The sequence below is a fragment of the Megascapheus bottae genome, unplaced genomic scaffold (genome assembly GCF_031878675.1).
Source record: "Megascapheus bottae isolate mThoBot1 unplaced genomic scaffold, mThoBot2.hap1 HAP1_SCAFFOLD_154, whole genome shotgun sequence".
NCBI classification, from domain to species: domain Eukaryota; kingdom Metazoa; phylum Chordata; class Mammalia; order Rodentia; family Geomyidae; genus Megascapheus; species Megascapheus bottae.
In genome coordinates this window covers 311,271-325,731 of record NW_028327569.1, presented here as the reverse complement: position 1 = coordinate 325,731, position 14,461 = coordinate 311,271, and the positions used below count along the sequence as shown (strand labels likewise).

The window sequence follows — 14,461 nt, the reverse complement described above, 5'->3', positions numbered from 1 at the left end:
AAACAATAGTTTCAAACTAGGATAGAATGCTTGCTTAGTAAGCACAAGGCCCAGAGTTCAAAATCTAGTATTGCTATAAAAACTTTTTTTTAATAAAAAACCCTAAGAATATAAATTTATGAGCAAAAGAATGATTCAGGAAAAATAGCTAAGCAGGACTTTGTGATTATCAATTATCACAAATGAAAAGAGAATTATTACTACGCTGTCCATCAGAGTTCACAAACAATAGCCACTAAATGAAGGTTTTGGACAGTTTTTGTCTTTCAAAATGCCAAAAGTTACTTTTTTGCAAAATAATTTATCTCTGGAAACAAAAATAGAAAGGATTAGAATAAGAGTTATGATTATACCCCTTTTAACTTTGCTTCATGGTTATGAATATTTCTGCAATTATATTTTTAATGTATTTTCATTGGTAGACAGGACAAAAGCAAAATCATTTCAGTACACCACACTAATTGTTAAAAGAAAAATAGAATATCATGTAAAAATCAGAGCACGTTACTGTATATAAAACAATGATTTATTTGGTGGCTGAGTAGTATTTTTACAAGGAAAATGAGACCTTGTTGATGGGCACTGGTGGCTCAGGCCTATAATTGTACTCAGGAGGCTGATATCTGAGGATCGTAGTTTGAAGTTAGCCCAGGCAGTGAGACTGGTGAGACTCTTATCTCTAATTAATCACCAAAAAGCTGGAAATGGAGCTGTGGCTTAAGTGGTAGAGCATTAGCTCTGAGTACAAAAGTTCAGGATCAGTAAGGCCATAAGTTCAAGCCTCAGAACAACACTCACGTGCTTGTGTGCACACGTGCATGCACGCGCACGCACACCCACACACACACATGCACACACAGATGGAACCTATTTAGTCATACTGCTAAAAAAATCATAGTTATGATTAGACACATATGCAGTTTGTCATAAATATGACTGGACAGATTGCCACATAGCAGTTCTCCTTTACTAAACAAATTATACTTTAGCCACAAATTAAATAAACCAATAGGTAAGACTTTTGAATTCCAAACTAAGCATTGTCTGAGCTTGTGATTAAAACCCTTTTCCAAAGACAGTAAGTGTTACATTAAGACCTTTTTGTCGGGACAGTGGTAATTTTGGAAATCATTGACCTTGAAATGTTTCCAGCATGCCTATTTTTTTTGTGTGAATATGATATAACAAGAATTTGTTAGCAATCCTTGATAATTTTACACAAGATTGACATAAAACTGTCTATAATGATATATGGCATATAGTATTAGTTCTGACACTTTTCCTAATCCCTACCCTCACAGTTCCCCAATAGATCTGAAAAAGTTTTACTGTTTAAACTCTGTGATGGCTAGTTTCTACAACTTGACTGGACTAATGCAGGCTTAGAAGAATAGTAAAACTCAAGAATAATGCGTTGGAGCAATGAGCTGTATTATACTCCTGTAGTTCCATCACTTGGGAATCTGACGATGATGGTGAGAGCCAGGGCAACCACGGATATGTAGTAAGACCTTCTCTTAAAAGAAAAGGGAGCTGGGAGCGTAGCCTAGTGGTCGGGTGCTTGCCTTAGCATGCATGAAGCCCTGAGTTCAATTCCTTGGCATCACATACTCAGAAAAAGCAGGAAGTAGCACTGTGGCTGAAGTTGCAGACCACTTGCCTTGAGCAAAAAATGTCCACAGACCCTGAGTCCAAGCCCCAGGACTGGGGGGGGGGGGAGAGTTCTTTTGAACTATGAGCTGGAGCTCACTAAAGGGCAAACTAAGTTAGAAACCAAAAAATTATGAAATTATGTTCTTAAATCATACTGAGATAGCAGTATACAGCCCCAACTGGTTGCACTATATTTTGTTTGGTCAAACAACTTAATGATCCATTTCAGAATCATATGGTAACATGTCTAGAATCTACATCATGAATTAACAGGCTACAAATCACAATGGCTTACAAATCACAAGGGGATCATAAAAAAGGGAAAGGAAATGGGCAAAGGTTTTCATTATAGGACTGTAATATCAAAGGATTCTAGATGGGTTACCAGGGGTAAAAACTTGAATCAAAAGATGGTGTACACATGAAAACTATTTTAACAAAGGAACTCCTTAAAATAGAATGGGCTACTTTGTGAGACCTATTTCTAGGTCTAAATTCTAAATTTTATCCACAAACTAAATAACTACAGAATCATTTCTGAAATACCTCATTTCATATGTCTCCCATCTTGCTGTGTGTGTGTGGGGGGGTGTATCAGAATACACCACCCTCAAATATGTTATTTAACATAAAGATCATTTTTAGCTAAATTGGGAATAGATGTAAAAGGAAGGCCTCTCATAGCAGGTGTGAAAAATGAAGACTTTCCTAGTCTTTAGGCCATGAATAACAAAGGTGACCCTGAGATGGAGCTGTAGGAATAAGGCTTGCTAAAATGGACTTTATTATTTGTTTCTCTTATTTAACTTCTGACAGTTGAAAGTCCCTAGAGGACTAAACCCCTCTTTCCTTCCTCTTGCTTTCCTAACTTTGTCAGTCTTTGTTTACATGAACTCTTGGGACTGATTCCTTTTCCGGGAAGACCCCATGCCACTATAAAAATTAACATGAAATAAAAGTGTGTAGTCTTTTTTCCCACTGTCTTTTAATGAGTCCTATCTATCAGGAAGGTTGAGAGATAAAGAGGATTATTTGAATCTAGAGCTGGAGATCAGCCTCTATAAACCTAGCAAGGCCTGGCTCAAAAAAAAAAAGAAAAAAGAAACAAACTGAACATTTACACACACACACACAAACACACACACACCCCTCTCACAACAACCTTTCCCTTATTGGATTGAAAAAAGAAACAAACTGAACATTAACACACACACACCTCTCACAACAACCTTTCCCTTATTGGATTGAAAAAAGAAACAAACTGAACATGAACACACACACACACACACACCTCTCACAACAACCTTTCCCTTATTGGATTGAGAGCTGCTGATGCCTAGCTCATTTCACATTCCTTAGGCCATTTAATTAGGATTCAACAAATAGTCATTTAAAGAATGTTTGTCCTACACAGGAGTTTGGAGGCTTAAGACAGATAAGCTTTCATTCAGGTCTTTGACAGCTATTACTTAGACAGAAAAATAAGTTTCCAACTTAATATCCTTTATTGTTTTCTACACTTTCCCTACAACCCCTCCACAAAAACACATCCCAGAACTACCTTGCACATTTCATGTACAAAAGCCATCTGCAGCCCAAAGTGGCCATAGTTCATGAGAGGTGGCATGCTGTTTGGTGTCCAGGAAACTTTTCAGGTATAAATTAACATTCACAATATCTAAGAAGACAAGGCTTATTGTAAGGACTTTAAGACTCAGTTGATTTCACCTTATTCCCAGGAAAATATATCAGACAATACTATCCATTAAGCAACTCCTTGACGCATACTAACTTCAAAGTTAGGCTTGACTCACTTCAGGGTAACAGTATCAGCTTTTCTTTTTTTAAACTGTATATATATATATATATATATATATATATATATATAGTCTTTTCTTTTTAACTGTATATATATTTTTGTCTTTTCTTTTTTGGCACTGGGGATCGAACCCAGGACGTTGCACTTGCTAGGCAAGTGCTTTGCCACTGAGCTACATCCCAGCCCACGTATCATCAGCTTTTCAAAACAAGACCGGTGATTCTCCATAGAACACATAGAAAAAGGGTAAAAAAATCAAAGGCATAGTTCGTCAACCTATAATAACCCCTCTCAGAGGCTGGATCGTAGGAGGTTTTTGACAAAGCTGCCTGGGACTCACTTTGGACCACCCTCTGGAACTCATGTAGAGAAATCAAAAGAAAAGATTAGTGCTTTCATGACACATCAAGAAAAAAGGCCGGGAGTGTGGCCTCTACTAGTCTAGTGCTTGCCTACCATGCATGAAGCCCTGGGATCGTCTCCTTGGTGCCACAGACACAGAAAAAGCCAGAAGTGGTTCTGTGGCTCAAATGGCAGAGCGCTGATAGTGCTCCCTGCGTTTATGCTCCAGGACTGGAGGGGGGAAAATATATATATATATGACTGGAATTTAAAAAATAACATTCTTGTCCAGCTGACATCACTTTCTTTTTGGGAAAAAGAAGAGCCCTTCCCCTCCGCCCAATTGGAAAACTGGTGTTAAGTCGTCACCTCCTCCAATCCCGGAAGGTAGGATAGGACAACTAGCAACCCCTCAGGTCTCCGGGTTCGAGTACCTGCAGGCAGGCACACAGGCAGACGTGTGATGAGCCCGGATGGCCGTTCTCCAGCCCCCACCCCGCTCCTCGCTCCTCCGGCGAGTAGGGGTGCGGCCGGCTTTGTTTTGGTTACCCCCACCTCCGAGCTGGGGGGGCCAGGCCGGGCAAACAGCGGGGATCCACGGCGTGCCCGCCTCCCGAGCTTCCGCTCCGGGCTTCTCCCCCCCACCCCGCACCGCATACCCACCCTGACGGCTCGCAGCCGCTCCTGAGCTCCGGACCCGGGAAACGGATCCCGAACGGAGAAGAAGGCTGGCGGGCGCCCCGCGGGCAGGGAGGAAGGAGAGGCTCGCGCAGCGCTCACCTGGGAGCCGTGGCGGCTGCGCTCGCGCTTTCGCGCGTACCCTCTCACGCAGGCACGCAGGCACGCAGGCACGCAGGCACGCAGGCACGCAGGCACGCAGGCACGCAGGCACGCAGGCACGTACGCACGCACGCGCCTGCGCGCTCCCCAGACCCGGCACGCTGCTCCCAGCGGCGCGCGCGCCCCCGAGCTTCCCTAAGCCAGGCCGCGGCTTCCGGAAACGGAAGGATGCCGAAGGGGAAAGGAGGGAAAGCCTGAGAGTGGCGGACTTAGCGGGAGGGTGCGGGAGCGTGCGGCGGCGCGTGTCGCCACGGCCTGCGGCGTCAGGTCAGCTGTGGCTTGTCTGCCTCGTGTTACAGTCTCTCTCGGATCTCCGACCTCGAGCGGTAGGTTACCAGCGAGGGTCAATGAAAGGGGGAAAGCTGTTTGGATCATGTTATCATTACATTATCACACTGCTCTTAGTCAAAATGACACAACGTGGACAACGGTGTTCTTCCTGGTATGTTAGAGCGGCAGGTTTGCGTCCACGCTAGTTCCTTGCACCAGTGAAAGCAGAGGAGATATGGCTAAGACGGATCTAAGGTAGAAATGATGCCAGCTGGTGGCTCACCAGGCTGAGGGCTCAAAGCCAGCAGGAAAATCTAAGACTTGTCTCTCCAGTTAACCACAGCAAGTTCAGGCCTAGGGTGCTGGGCCTGGAGCAGCAGCTTCAGTTGAAGCCCCCAGGGACTGGCACTCCAACCCTTCCAGGTGCCCAGGACCTGGGTTCAAGCTCCAGGACCGGTGTACACATTCTTCACCGTACATTGAATGCTCTCCTTTATTGCTTTTGAACGCTTGGGCATATCCTTGACATGTTGGAAGAACTGCACTTGTGTAATGTCTGAAGAGCTGAAGTACCCCCATTTCACACAGTAGCCATCTTGTTTAAACTATGAGTGATCCGAAGTGCACATAAATTCCAGGAACAGAATTGCTTACTAAGTCATAAACTACCCCCACTTTGCAGATAGTTAATCAGGACCCAACCAGCTTGGGAACTTCCGGTTAGCTCTAACTGCCCTGGAATGACCATACCCCCCCCACCTTACCTTGTTCAAACACCTGGTTGCTGTAATTCTGTGGTCTTTGCCTTTATAAGCCCTGTAAAATTTCAGCTTGGGGCCCTCCGCATCCTAAGCTCCGCTGTGTCCGTGTATAGGACGAGGCCCAAGCTGCAGCCTGCCTGAATAAAGCCTTGTTTTGCATTTCGGAATGTCTGGCTCTCAGTGGTCTTCTTGGTGGTAGTCCTGTGGCTTAGGCATTACAATTGGGAGCTCATCTGGGATACCCCCAGAGACCCCCGAGACCCCAGACCCCGAAGGTAAGAAAACAGCGCTGTTGATTTGCCTTGTCCTGTCATTTGTTTCGCTTTCATTTTGAGGGCAGCCGTTCCAACTCGTATTTCTTGAAGGGGTTATTGAAGAGGACCTGCTTGCAAGACAATCCTGGAGGAACTGGGAGACATCCCAGACCCTCCACCCTTGAAGGGGGACCCCTGGAACCCTGCCTTGATACTCGTAGGGCTCAAGTCGGTTTGGTTTTGGGCTGGAACCGACTGGGAGGGCCTCCTGAGGCTCAACCTGCCCACCTTGATCTTGGGTCTGCTCCTTCTGTTTCTTCACAGGAGTCAGAAGATCAACTTGGGAGATCTCCATGTTTTAAGTCTTTTAAATATCAGGCCTGTGTGTATTGTTTTTTCTGTTTTGTTGGAATTTTCTTATCCCTTGTTATTTTGTGGACTGAACGACTGACCAGACTGATAGCCATGGGCAATGTCCCATCCAGCCCCCTAGACTTGACCCTAGCTCACTGGAAGGAGGTTAAGGAGCTAGCTCAGAACCAGAGTGTGGCCATTAAGAAAGAAAAGTGGATCACCTTGTGCAAGTCAGAATGGCCCACCTTTGAGGGAGCTAATTGGCCACCCGAGGGAAGCTTTGACATAGGTAAGATCAGAATTTTATAACACCTGATCTACACCCCTCGTTTGGGCCCTCCAGACCAGGTTCCCTACATAGTCACCTGGAGGGAACTCATAGAGACGCCCTGGCTTGGGTTAGGCCTTTCTTACCACCAACTCCCTCCCCAGCTCTTTCCTCTACCCCAATATTCGTTCAAAAGACACAGGGTGAAGAAAAAGAAGAGAGAAACTAAGAAAAAAGAGAAGTTACACACACACGCACACACACACACACATACACACACACACACACACACACACACACACACACACACACACACACACACACACACACACCGTCCTCCAGGGAGGAAGCACGGAGGAAGAAATGTTTCCCCTTCCATACTCCCCACCCCAGTTAACTCTAATACACAGGAGAAGGACTTTGAGGAAAATGAAAAGGTTCCAGCTGTGCCCTCTGCTCCAGAGGGTCCTGCCCAGTCAACTCGCAGGCACCAAGGAGTTACACCTCCTCATAATTCTGTTGCCCTTCCCATTCGCCCTATAGGTTCTAAGGATGCAGATGGTCGACAACAGTTCCAATACTGGCTGTTTGCTACTAGTGATCTCTACAATTGGCATACTACTCAAAACGCCCCCTTTTCTGAGAAACCCCAGGATTTAATTTGCTTGCTTGAAACTATTCTTTTCACATACCAGCCCACTTGGGATGATTGTAGCCAGCTTTTACAGGTCCTTTTCACCACTGAGGAGAGAGATCGTATCCGGGAAGCAGCCTGGAGACTTGTCCCTGGCTAGCCTAGGCTACATTGTGTATTCCAGCCCAAACTGGAATATATACTGAAACCATAACTCTAAAAACCAGAAAGACACATGCCTTCCCCCCACCATGAAGAGATCTGTGGCTTTTGTTCTGGTCTGAGATCTCACCATCCACCTCTTGCTGCCTCCAACCCAGGTACAGTGGGAAGGAGGAGGGCCTGGTCCCAGCCCTCAGCAAGTAGACTAGTTGTCTGGGCAACCATTGTATCACCAGCAGCTAGGTCTGTGGAAGAGCTTTGTCAAGGTGTCCCTGCCATTATCTCTGGATGGTAGTTGTTAAATTCTGCTCATTATCTATAATTATGGACAAACCTACTGTTTAGAAGCTCTATTTGTATATTTTAGAAAACAATAAAAGTTTAGAAAGACACAATTATTAAAAAAAACCAGAAAGACATAAAAAAGGAACTCTGCATTTTTTAGTCTAGGATTTTTGTTTTCTATTTTTTTTAAATTTCCACTGTGTTAAAGAACTTTATTTATCTATGTAGAGACAGGGTCTCACTGTGTAGTCAAGTTAAACTTGACCTCATGATTAAGATCTTTCTGTCTGAGCCTCCCAATTGCTAGGATTAGTCTTGTACTACACACAGTTCCTGGTTTTTGTTTTTGTTTTGATTTTTTTTTGCCAATCCTGGGGCTTGAACTCAGGGCCTGGGCACTGTCCTTGGACACTTTTGCTCAAGGCTAGTGCTCTGCCACTTGAGCTGTAGCACCACTTCTGGCTTCTTCTGAGTATGTGGTACTGAGGAATCAAACCTAGGGCTTCCTGCATGCTACTCTACCCTTAGGCTATGCTCCTGACCCCCCCCCCCCGATTTTTTTTTAATGTCTAGTGTAACTATCTTGCCTAAATGGATTTCAGATTTGTGGCTCCAGTAACCTCATTAGACCTCAATCCCTGCTTGTTCCATTATGTCCTAATCATTGCTCTTCTTTTCAATTATTGATTATCTGTCAGGCTTTGGTGTTGTGATAAGAATCTGAACTTCTTTTGTTTCTGATAGTGACTCCTAAAGGGTATATGTATGCATGGGAAATTTAGAACCAGATTGGAAAATCAAATTGGCAGAATAACAGGACCTTAAATGAGTTAAAATAAAAAATGTTACTTGTGACTAGCCTCTTTATTGTGACAAAATACTGATAGAATTTACCATCTTAAATATTAATTGTACAGCTCACTGGTATAAAATGCATCCATAAAGCTGTGTTACTGTCACCTCTATCCATCTCAATAAGTCTTAATCTTATAAAACTGAAACTCTGTACTCATTAAAGAATTACTTTCTGTGTCCTGGCAACCACCATTCTAATTTCCTTATTACCCTTTTAAAATTAAAGATACTAGAGTCCTTATTTAGATTCACTCAGTAGTGACAACCATATGTTTATATATTAGTTTTTAAGTTTTTCAAATAAAGAGCTGAAAGAAATCTGCAGACATATGGCAAGAGGTAGAAAGAGAGAAAAAATGTAGAACTAATTTTCAAATTAAATGTTTTGGAGGAAGTTGTAATGTGTTTTAAATAGGCAGCTATGTTTTGTTTTCTGCCATACTTGGGCTTAGACTCAGGGCCTAAGCACTATCCTCGGGTTTTTCTCAAGGCTAGAGCTCTAGCTCTAGAGCTCTACCACTTGAGCCTCAGCACCACTTCTGGCTTTTTTCTATGTATGTGGTACCAAGGAATCGAACCTGGATCTTCGTGCATGCTAGGCAAGCACTCTTACCACTAAGCCAAACTCCTGGCCCCAGGCATGCTGTTTTAAGAAAGTATTCTGCTGCTGTAACAGATCCTTGAGATAAATCAAGCAAAGGAGAAAAGGTTTTGTCTCACAGTCTTTGTCAGTTGTTCTGTTGCCTTTGGGCCTGTGAGCAATCATGATGGGTAGCTTGTGGTCAGGAAGCAGAGAGAGACAAGAGGAGTGGGGAGGTCATGCTCCCAATAGCCTGATGGTTTTTCACCTCCCACTCTACCTCCTAAAAATTCTACCACTTCCCACAGGATGGGAACCAAGCCTTTAAGCCCATAGTCTTTGGGTAACATTCAGGATGCAAATTGTAGCTGGTCACTGGTGGCTCACATTTGTAATCCTAGCTACTTGGGTAGCTAAGATCTGAGTGGTCCAAGATCAGCCTGAGGAGGAAAATCTATGAGACTCCATTAGCAGCCAAATAGAAGGCTGGACTTGAGGCATGGCATATATGGTAGAATGCCAGCTGTAATAGAAAAAGCCATGCCAGAGTACTCAGCCAGGCCCTGAATTCAAGCCCTGGTGTGTGTGTATGTGTGCAATACCTAAACTGCATGTCAGTCACATTTATACTTCTTTCTCTCCCAGCCCTTAAAGACTTTCTATTTAAGAATTTCTATCCAAGACTTTCTCAACAAAGTGTCTGGTTTTGGTTTTTGTCAAGTATTGCATACTAAAATTGCCATAGCTATACTTAGAAAACTATAAGTAGACTACTTACTGAAGCCTTGATAAGAAGTAATTGTAATTATTGGTATTATAGCCTTCTTAAATATTTAATTCAATTAAATATTACTCAGAAAATGTGTGATTTTTAAATATCTGAGTTTTTAAAAAACCAAGAATTTACAGTCCTTATCATTTCCTCAATTTTTGATGAACTAAGAAAAAATTAGAATAAAATCTACTGACCATATAGTTTTATTGCTTGAAAGGGTCTTTGATGTTTTAGTTCACAAACTGAATTTGTTAGTTTATGATCACATTTTTTTAAACTTTTTTTTTTGACAGTCCTGGGGCTTGAACTCAGGGTCTGAGCACTGTCCTTGGACTTTCTCAAGGCTAGAGCTCTACCACTTAAGCCATAACACCGTTTCTGGCTTTTTGTATATATATATATGGTACTGAGGAATAGAACCCGGGGTCTTCATGCATGCCAAGCAAGCATTCTTACCGCTAGGCCAAACTCCCGGCCAGATGATCACATTTTTTTTTAATTCCATGGGAAAGTACTAAATGTTATATGTTGAGTTATAATGTAAGGATATGTCTTTTCTTTTGTAACTATAATACATACATCTTAAGGTTTGTTCATTCATTTTAAAAGTATTTCTACTAAGGGATCTTAAACCTATGGCTTTTTGTTTTTAATAACAATGAGAATGAACAGCAATGACACTCTTAGCGCTTGTCCCAAGAACAGCATGAAGCTAAGCCAAGGACAAGAAATTCTCTACTGCCAGTTAGGTGACCTAGGAATTAACTGCAGCTGTGTAGTATGCTTGAGCGCAAAATGATTTCCCCATGCTTGTTTGCTGGATGGGAGCAGCAGTAGAGATAGTCATTCAGATCTTCTGAGTGAGATAGTAAAGCTGATCAAGCACTGGCAGTATTTCTTAGGCACTGAAAAGGGCTTTGTGATTTTTTGGGGGGGGGCGGGGGTCATAGGGCTTGAACTCAGCCTGGGCCGTGTCCTTGAGCTCTTCAGCTCAAGGCAACCACTCTACCCTTGAGTGGAGCCTCACACTTCCCATTTTGTAGAGGTTAACTGGAGTCTCAGGTCCTTTAGTGTTCTGCTGGCTTTGAACCTTGGTCTTCAGATCTCAGCCTCCTGAGTAGCTAGGATTACAGGTGTGAGCCACTGCACCTGGCTCGGCTTTATGATTTTTTTTTTTGGCCCCTTTCTCTTTCTGGCCCCGCTCGCTCCGGCCCCGCTCGCTCCGGCCCGACTAGGCCCCGCTCGCTCCGGCCCCGCTCGCTCCGGCCCCGCTCGCTCCGGCCCCGCTCGCTCCGGCCCGACTAGGCCCTGCTCGCTCCGGCCCCGCTCGCTCCGGCCCCGCTCGCTCCGGCCCCCGCTCGCTCTGGCCCGGCTCGCTCCGGCCCGACTAGGCCCCGCTCGCTCCGGCCCCGCTCGCTCCGGCCCCGCTCGCTCCGGCCCGGCTAGCCTCCCTTTCTAGCTCAGGCCCCGCTCGCTCCAGCCCCACTCGCTCCGGCCATGATTTTTTTTTTTTTATAAAACTTTACGTTCTTCCAGGCCAATGAGTAGACCCAATTACATTATATATTACATTGTATATGCTTTTGGTCACTTTGTGTATAATCAGTGATTATTTTCAATAATGTCTTACCTGCTAGATAATGGTATTTGAATTCTGTACATAATCTCTCCTTTTGCTATTTAAAAAAATTCAAACAGTGTGGCTGTAATATTCATTTTAAACATTATTTACCATTCTACTGATTTTGAGAATAAAAAGTTAAAAATTTATGCCAACCTAAGAATCAACTTTTTATACTCTGGTGTTTGTGCTAAAACCTTTTCATTTAGCTTTGTGTGTATATACACATATAATGTTTATATAATCATTATATGTGTATATACACATATATTGTGTGTGTGTGTATGTGTGTGTGTGTGTACAGCTAAAGCATACTTTTTTTTTCCAGTCCTGGGGGCATGAATCTTGGGCCTGGGTGCTGTCTCTAGGCTTCTTTTACTCAAAGTGAGGGCTCTACCATTTGAACCACAGCACCATTTCTAGCCTTTTTGAGTTGTTTTATTGGAGTTAAGTGTCTCACAGAGTTTCCTGCCTGGACTATCTTTGAACCACAATCCTCAGATCTCAGCCTCCTTACTAGCTAGGATCAAAACTATGAACCACTGGCACCCAACAAGAATAGTTTTTGAGAAGAATTAATGTTCAATAGCTTGTCACTTATTTTTTTAATGGCACTGAAGATTGAACCATTGTACCACTTTGAACCACTTTGGAGAGAAGTCTCACAAATTTCCCTGCCCAGGCTGGCTTCAAACCATGAGCATCAGATCTCAGGCTCTGAGTAGGAAGGATTACTGGCATGAGCCACTGGCACCTGGCTTGGTATTTTGTTTTATGAGACTATTGTGAATGGTATTTCCTTGCTTCCTTTCTTGGCTGGTTTATTGTTGCTGTATAGAAATGTTACTGGCTCTTCTATTATTTTTTTCTTATCCTACTATTTAGATGAAAGTGTTTATCAAGTCTAAAAGTTTTCTGAAGGAGTTTTTAGGGTCTTTCAAGAATAGGAGCATATATGGGGCTGGGAGTTTGGCCTAGTGGTAGAGTGCTTGCCTAGCATGCACGAAGACCCGGGTTCAATTCCTCAGTACCACATACACAGAAAAAAAAAGCCAGAAGTGGTGCTGAGGCTCAAGTGGTAGAGCTCTAGCCTTGAGAAAATCCAGGGACAGTGCTCAGGCGCTGAGCCCAAGGCCAGGACTGGCAAAAAAAAAAAAGAATAGGAACATATAGCGGTTACAGTTGCTCTTGCCGGTAATCCTAGGTACTTAGGAGGCTGAGATATGAGGATAGTGGTTCAAATGAGCTTGGGCAATACAAAGCCATGATATTCTTATCTCCAATTAATCACTAGAAGTGGGACCATGGCTCAAGGGTAGGGCAGTAGCCTTGAGCTGAAGATGAAGAGCTCAGGGACAGCAGTGCTGAGGCCAGAGTTGAAGCCTTATGACACCCCCCCCCAAAAAAAGAATAGGAACATATCTATAAATAGGAATAATTTAACTTCTCCTTTGTTAGTATCCTTTTTATTTCTTGTATTTTTATTGGAAAATGATTTGTTACTCTAGTAACATGTCATTGCTTGGGTTTATATTTCTCTAATAAAAAGCTTGCATTTTTTCATGTATTTATTGAATATTCATTATCTTTTATGATTGCCCTTTCAATTTTTTTGCTTGGTTTTCTCTTGGGTTATTTTTCTAATGTTAGTTGCTACAGGTTGCTGATAATTAATTCCAAGCCTGTCACATATTTTATATTTTGTTTATAGAATCTTTTATCAAGTAAGAATTTTTTTATTTTAAATAGTTTTGTGTGTCTATGGATTTTGTACCTTTATTTTGCTTTATAAGACTTAACAGATCTGTATTCCAAGATTTAACAGCTTTTCTTTTTCTTTTTTCTTTTTGGAGGGTCATTGGGCTTGAACTAGACCTAGGTGCTGCTGTCCCTGATCTCTTCAGCTCCAGGCTACTTCCCTACCCTTGAGCCAAGTCCCACTTCACATTTTCTGGAGGTTAAATTGGAGATAAGAGTCTTAGGTCCTTTTGTGCCTCAACTGGCTTTGAACCTTGATCCTCAGATCTTAGCCTCCTTAGTAGCTAAGATTATAGGTGTGAGCCACTGTCCAGGCTGGAGCTTTTCACATATTTTATTTTAGTCCTTTTTTTTTTTTAGTTCAAGAAAACGTTTCCATCTTCAATCAATTTGAAATTATTTATAAAGGATAAGTAAGCTTGTGATGTTTTTCTCACATTAATCTAAAATTATCTCTCAGTATCATTTATTGAATAGTGTGTGTGGCTACTCATTGAGTTCAAGTTTTTCTTTGTCTTGAGTTCCCATGATATATACAGATACTGTTTCATACTTTCCTACTTTTCTATTTGTTTGTGTTTCTATACTTAGTATGCTTGTCATTATGTTGCATTGATATCTTGGAGGAAAAAAAACTGTTAATTCTGTTTTCTAAAAATTGTAACTAAAATCAGCAATTTATTTTTCAAAAGAACATTAGTCCTCAGGCTGGAAGTGTGGCCTAGTAGTAAAGTGCTTGCCTAGCATGCCCAAAGTTTGATTCCTTGTTAACAGATACACAGAAAAAGCTGGAATTGGTGCTGTGGCTCAAGTGGTAGAATGCTAGCCTTGGGAATGCCCAAGGACAGTGCTCAGGCCCCGAGTTCAAGCCCTTGGACTGGCAGAAAACAAAAAGAAAAACAAAAAACATTAGTCCTTATCTTAATGCTTTTTTTAGTCTTGTACTTTGGATTTTATTTTTTGCTGGTATTTACTCTGCCTTTTCCCTTTTTCCATTTCAGAATCTAGAGTGTGGAAACTCACAAGAGTCAGTTCAGCCTAGAAGGATAGTAATTTCTCATAATATGGATAAAGCTTTGAAAGAAGGTAAGGATTATATAACTGCAGTGTAAAACAATTCATTTATGTTCTGAAAGGAAAATAATCTAGCACTAGCCTTGAGTACAAAAGCTCAGGGACAGTGCCCAGGCCCTTTGTTCAAGCCTAAAAACTGGTGCATATGCATGCACA

General features: G+C 42.5%; 2 protein-coding genes across 9 annotated transcripts in view; one reads left to right on the top strand and one right to left on the bottom strand.

Moving 5' to 3' along the window:
- The window catches only part of LOC150039638 (cilia- and flagella-associated protein 97-like), a 32,845-nt gene extending 28,235 nt beyond the window's left edge, over window positions 1-4,610 (bottom strand). For 2 of the 5 annotated variants that reach the window (XM_090327704.1, XM_090327705.1), the window contains exon 1: window positions 4,478-4,556. The gene's annotated coding sequence lies outside the window, so the exon portion shown is untranslated. Of the gene's footprint in view, window positions 1-4,248; window positions 4,429-4,477; window positions 4,574-4,594 lie in introns of those variants that run through there. The other 3 variants (XM_090327702.1, XM_090327707.1, XM_090327706.1) reach the window with 3 other exon arrangements.
- LOC150039637 (sorting nexin-25-like) overlaps window positions 1-14,461 on the top strand; it is a 108,751-nt gene that overhangs the window by 17,059 nt on the left and 77,231 nt on the right. For all 4 annotated transcript variants that reach the window (XM_090327698.1, XM_090327700.1, XM_090327697.1 and 1 more), the window contains one exon: window positions 14,233-14,317. In XM_090327698.1, the coding sequence (XP_090183824.1) occupies window positions 14,296-14,317 (22 nt within the window). In that variant the 5' untranslated portion in view covers window positions 14,233-14,295. The remainder of the gene's footprint in view (window positions 1-14,232; window positions 14,318-14,461) is intronic.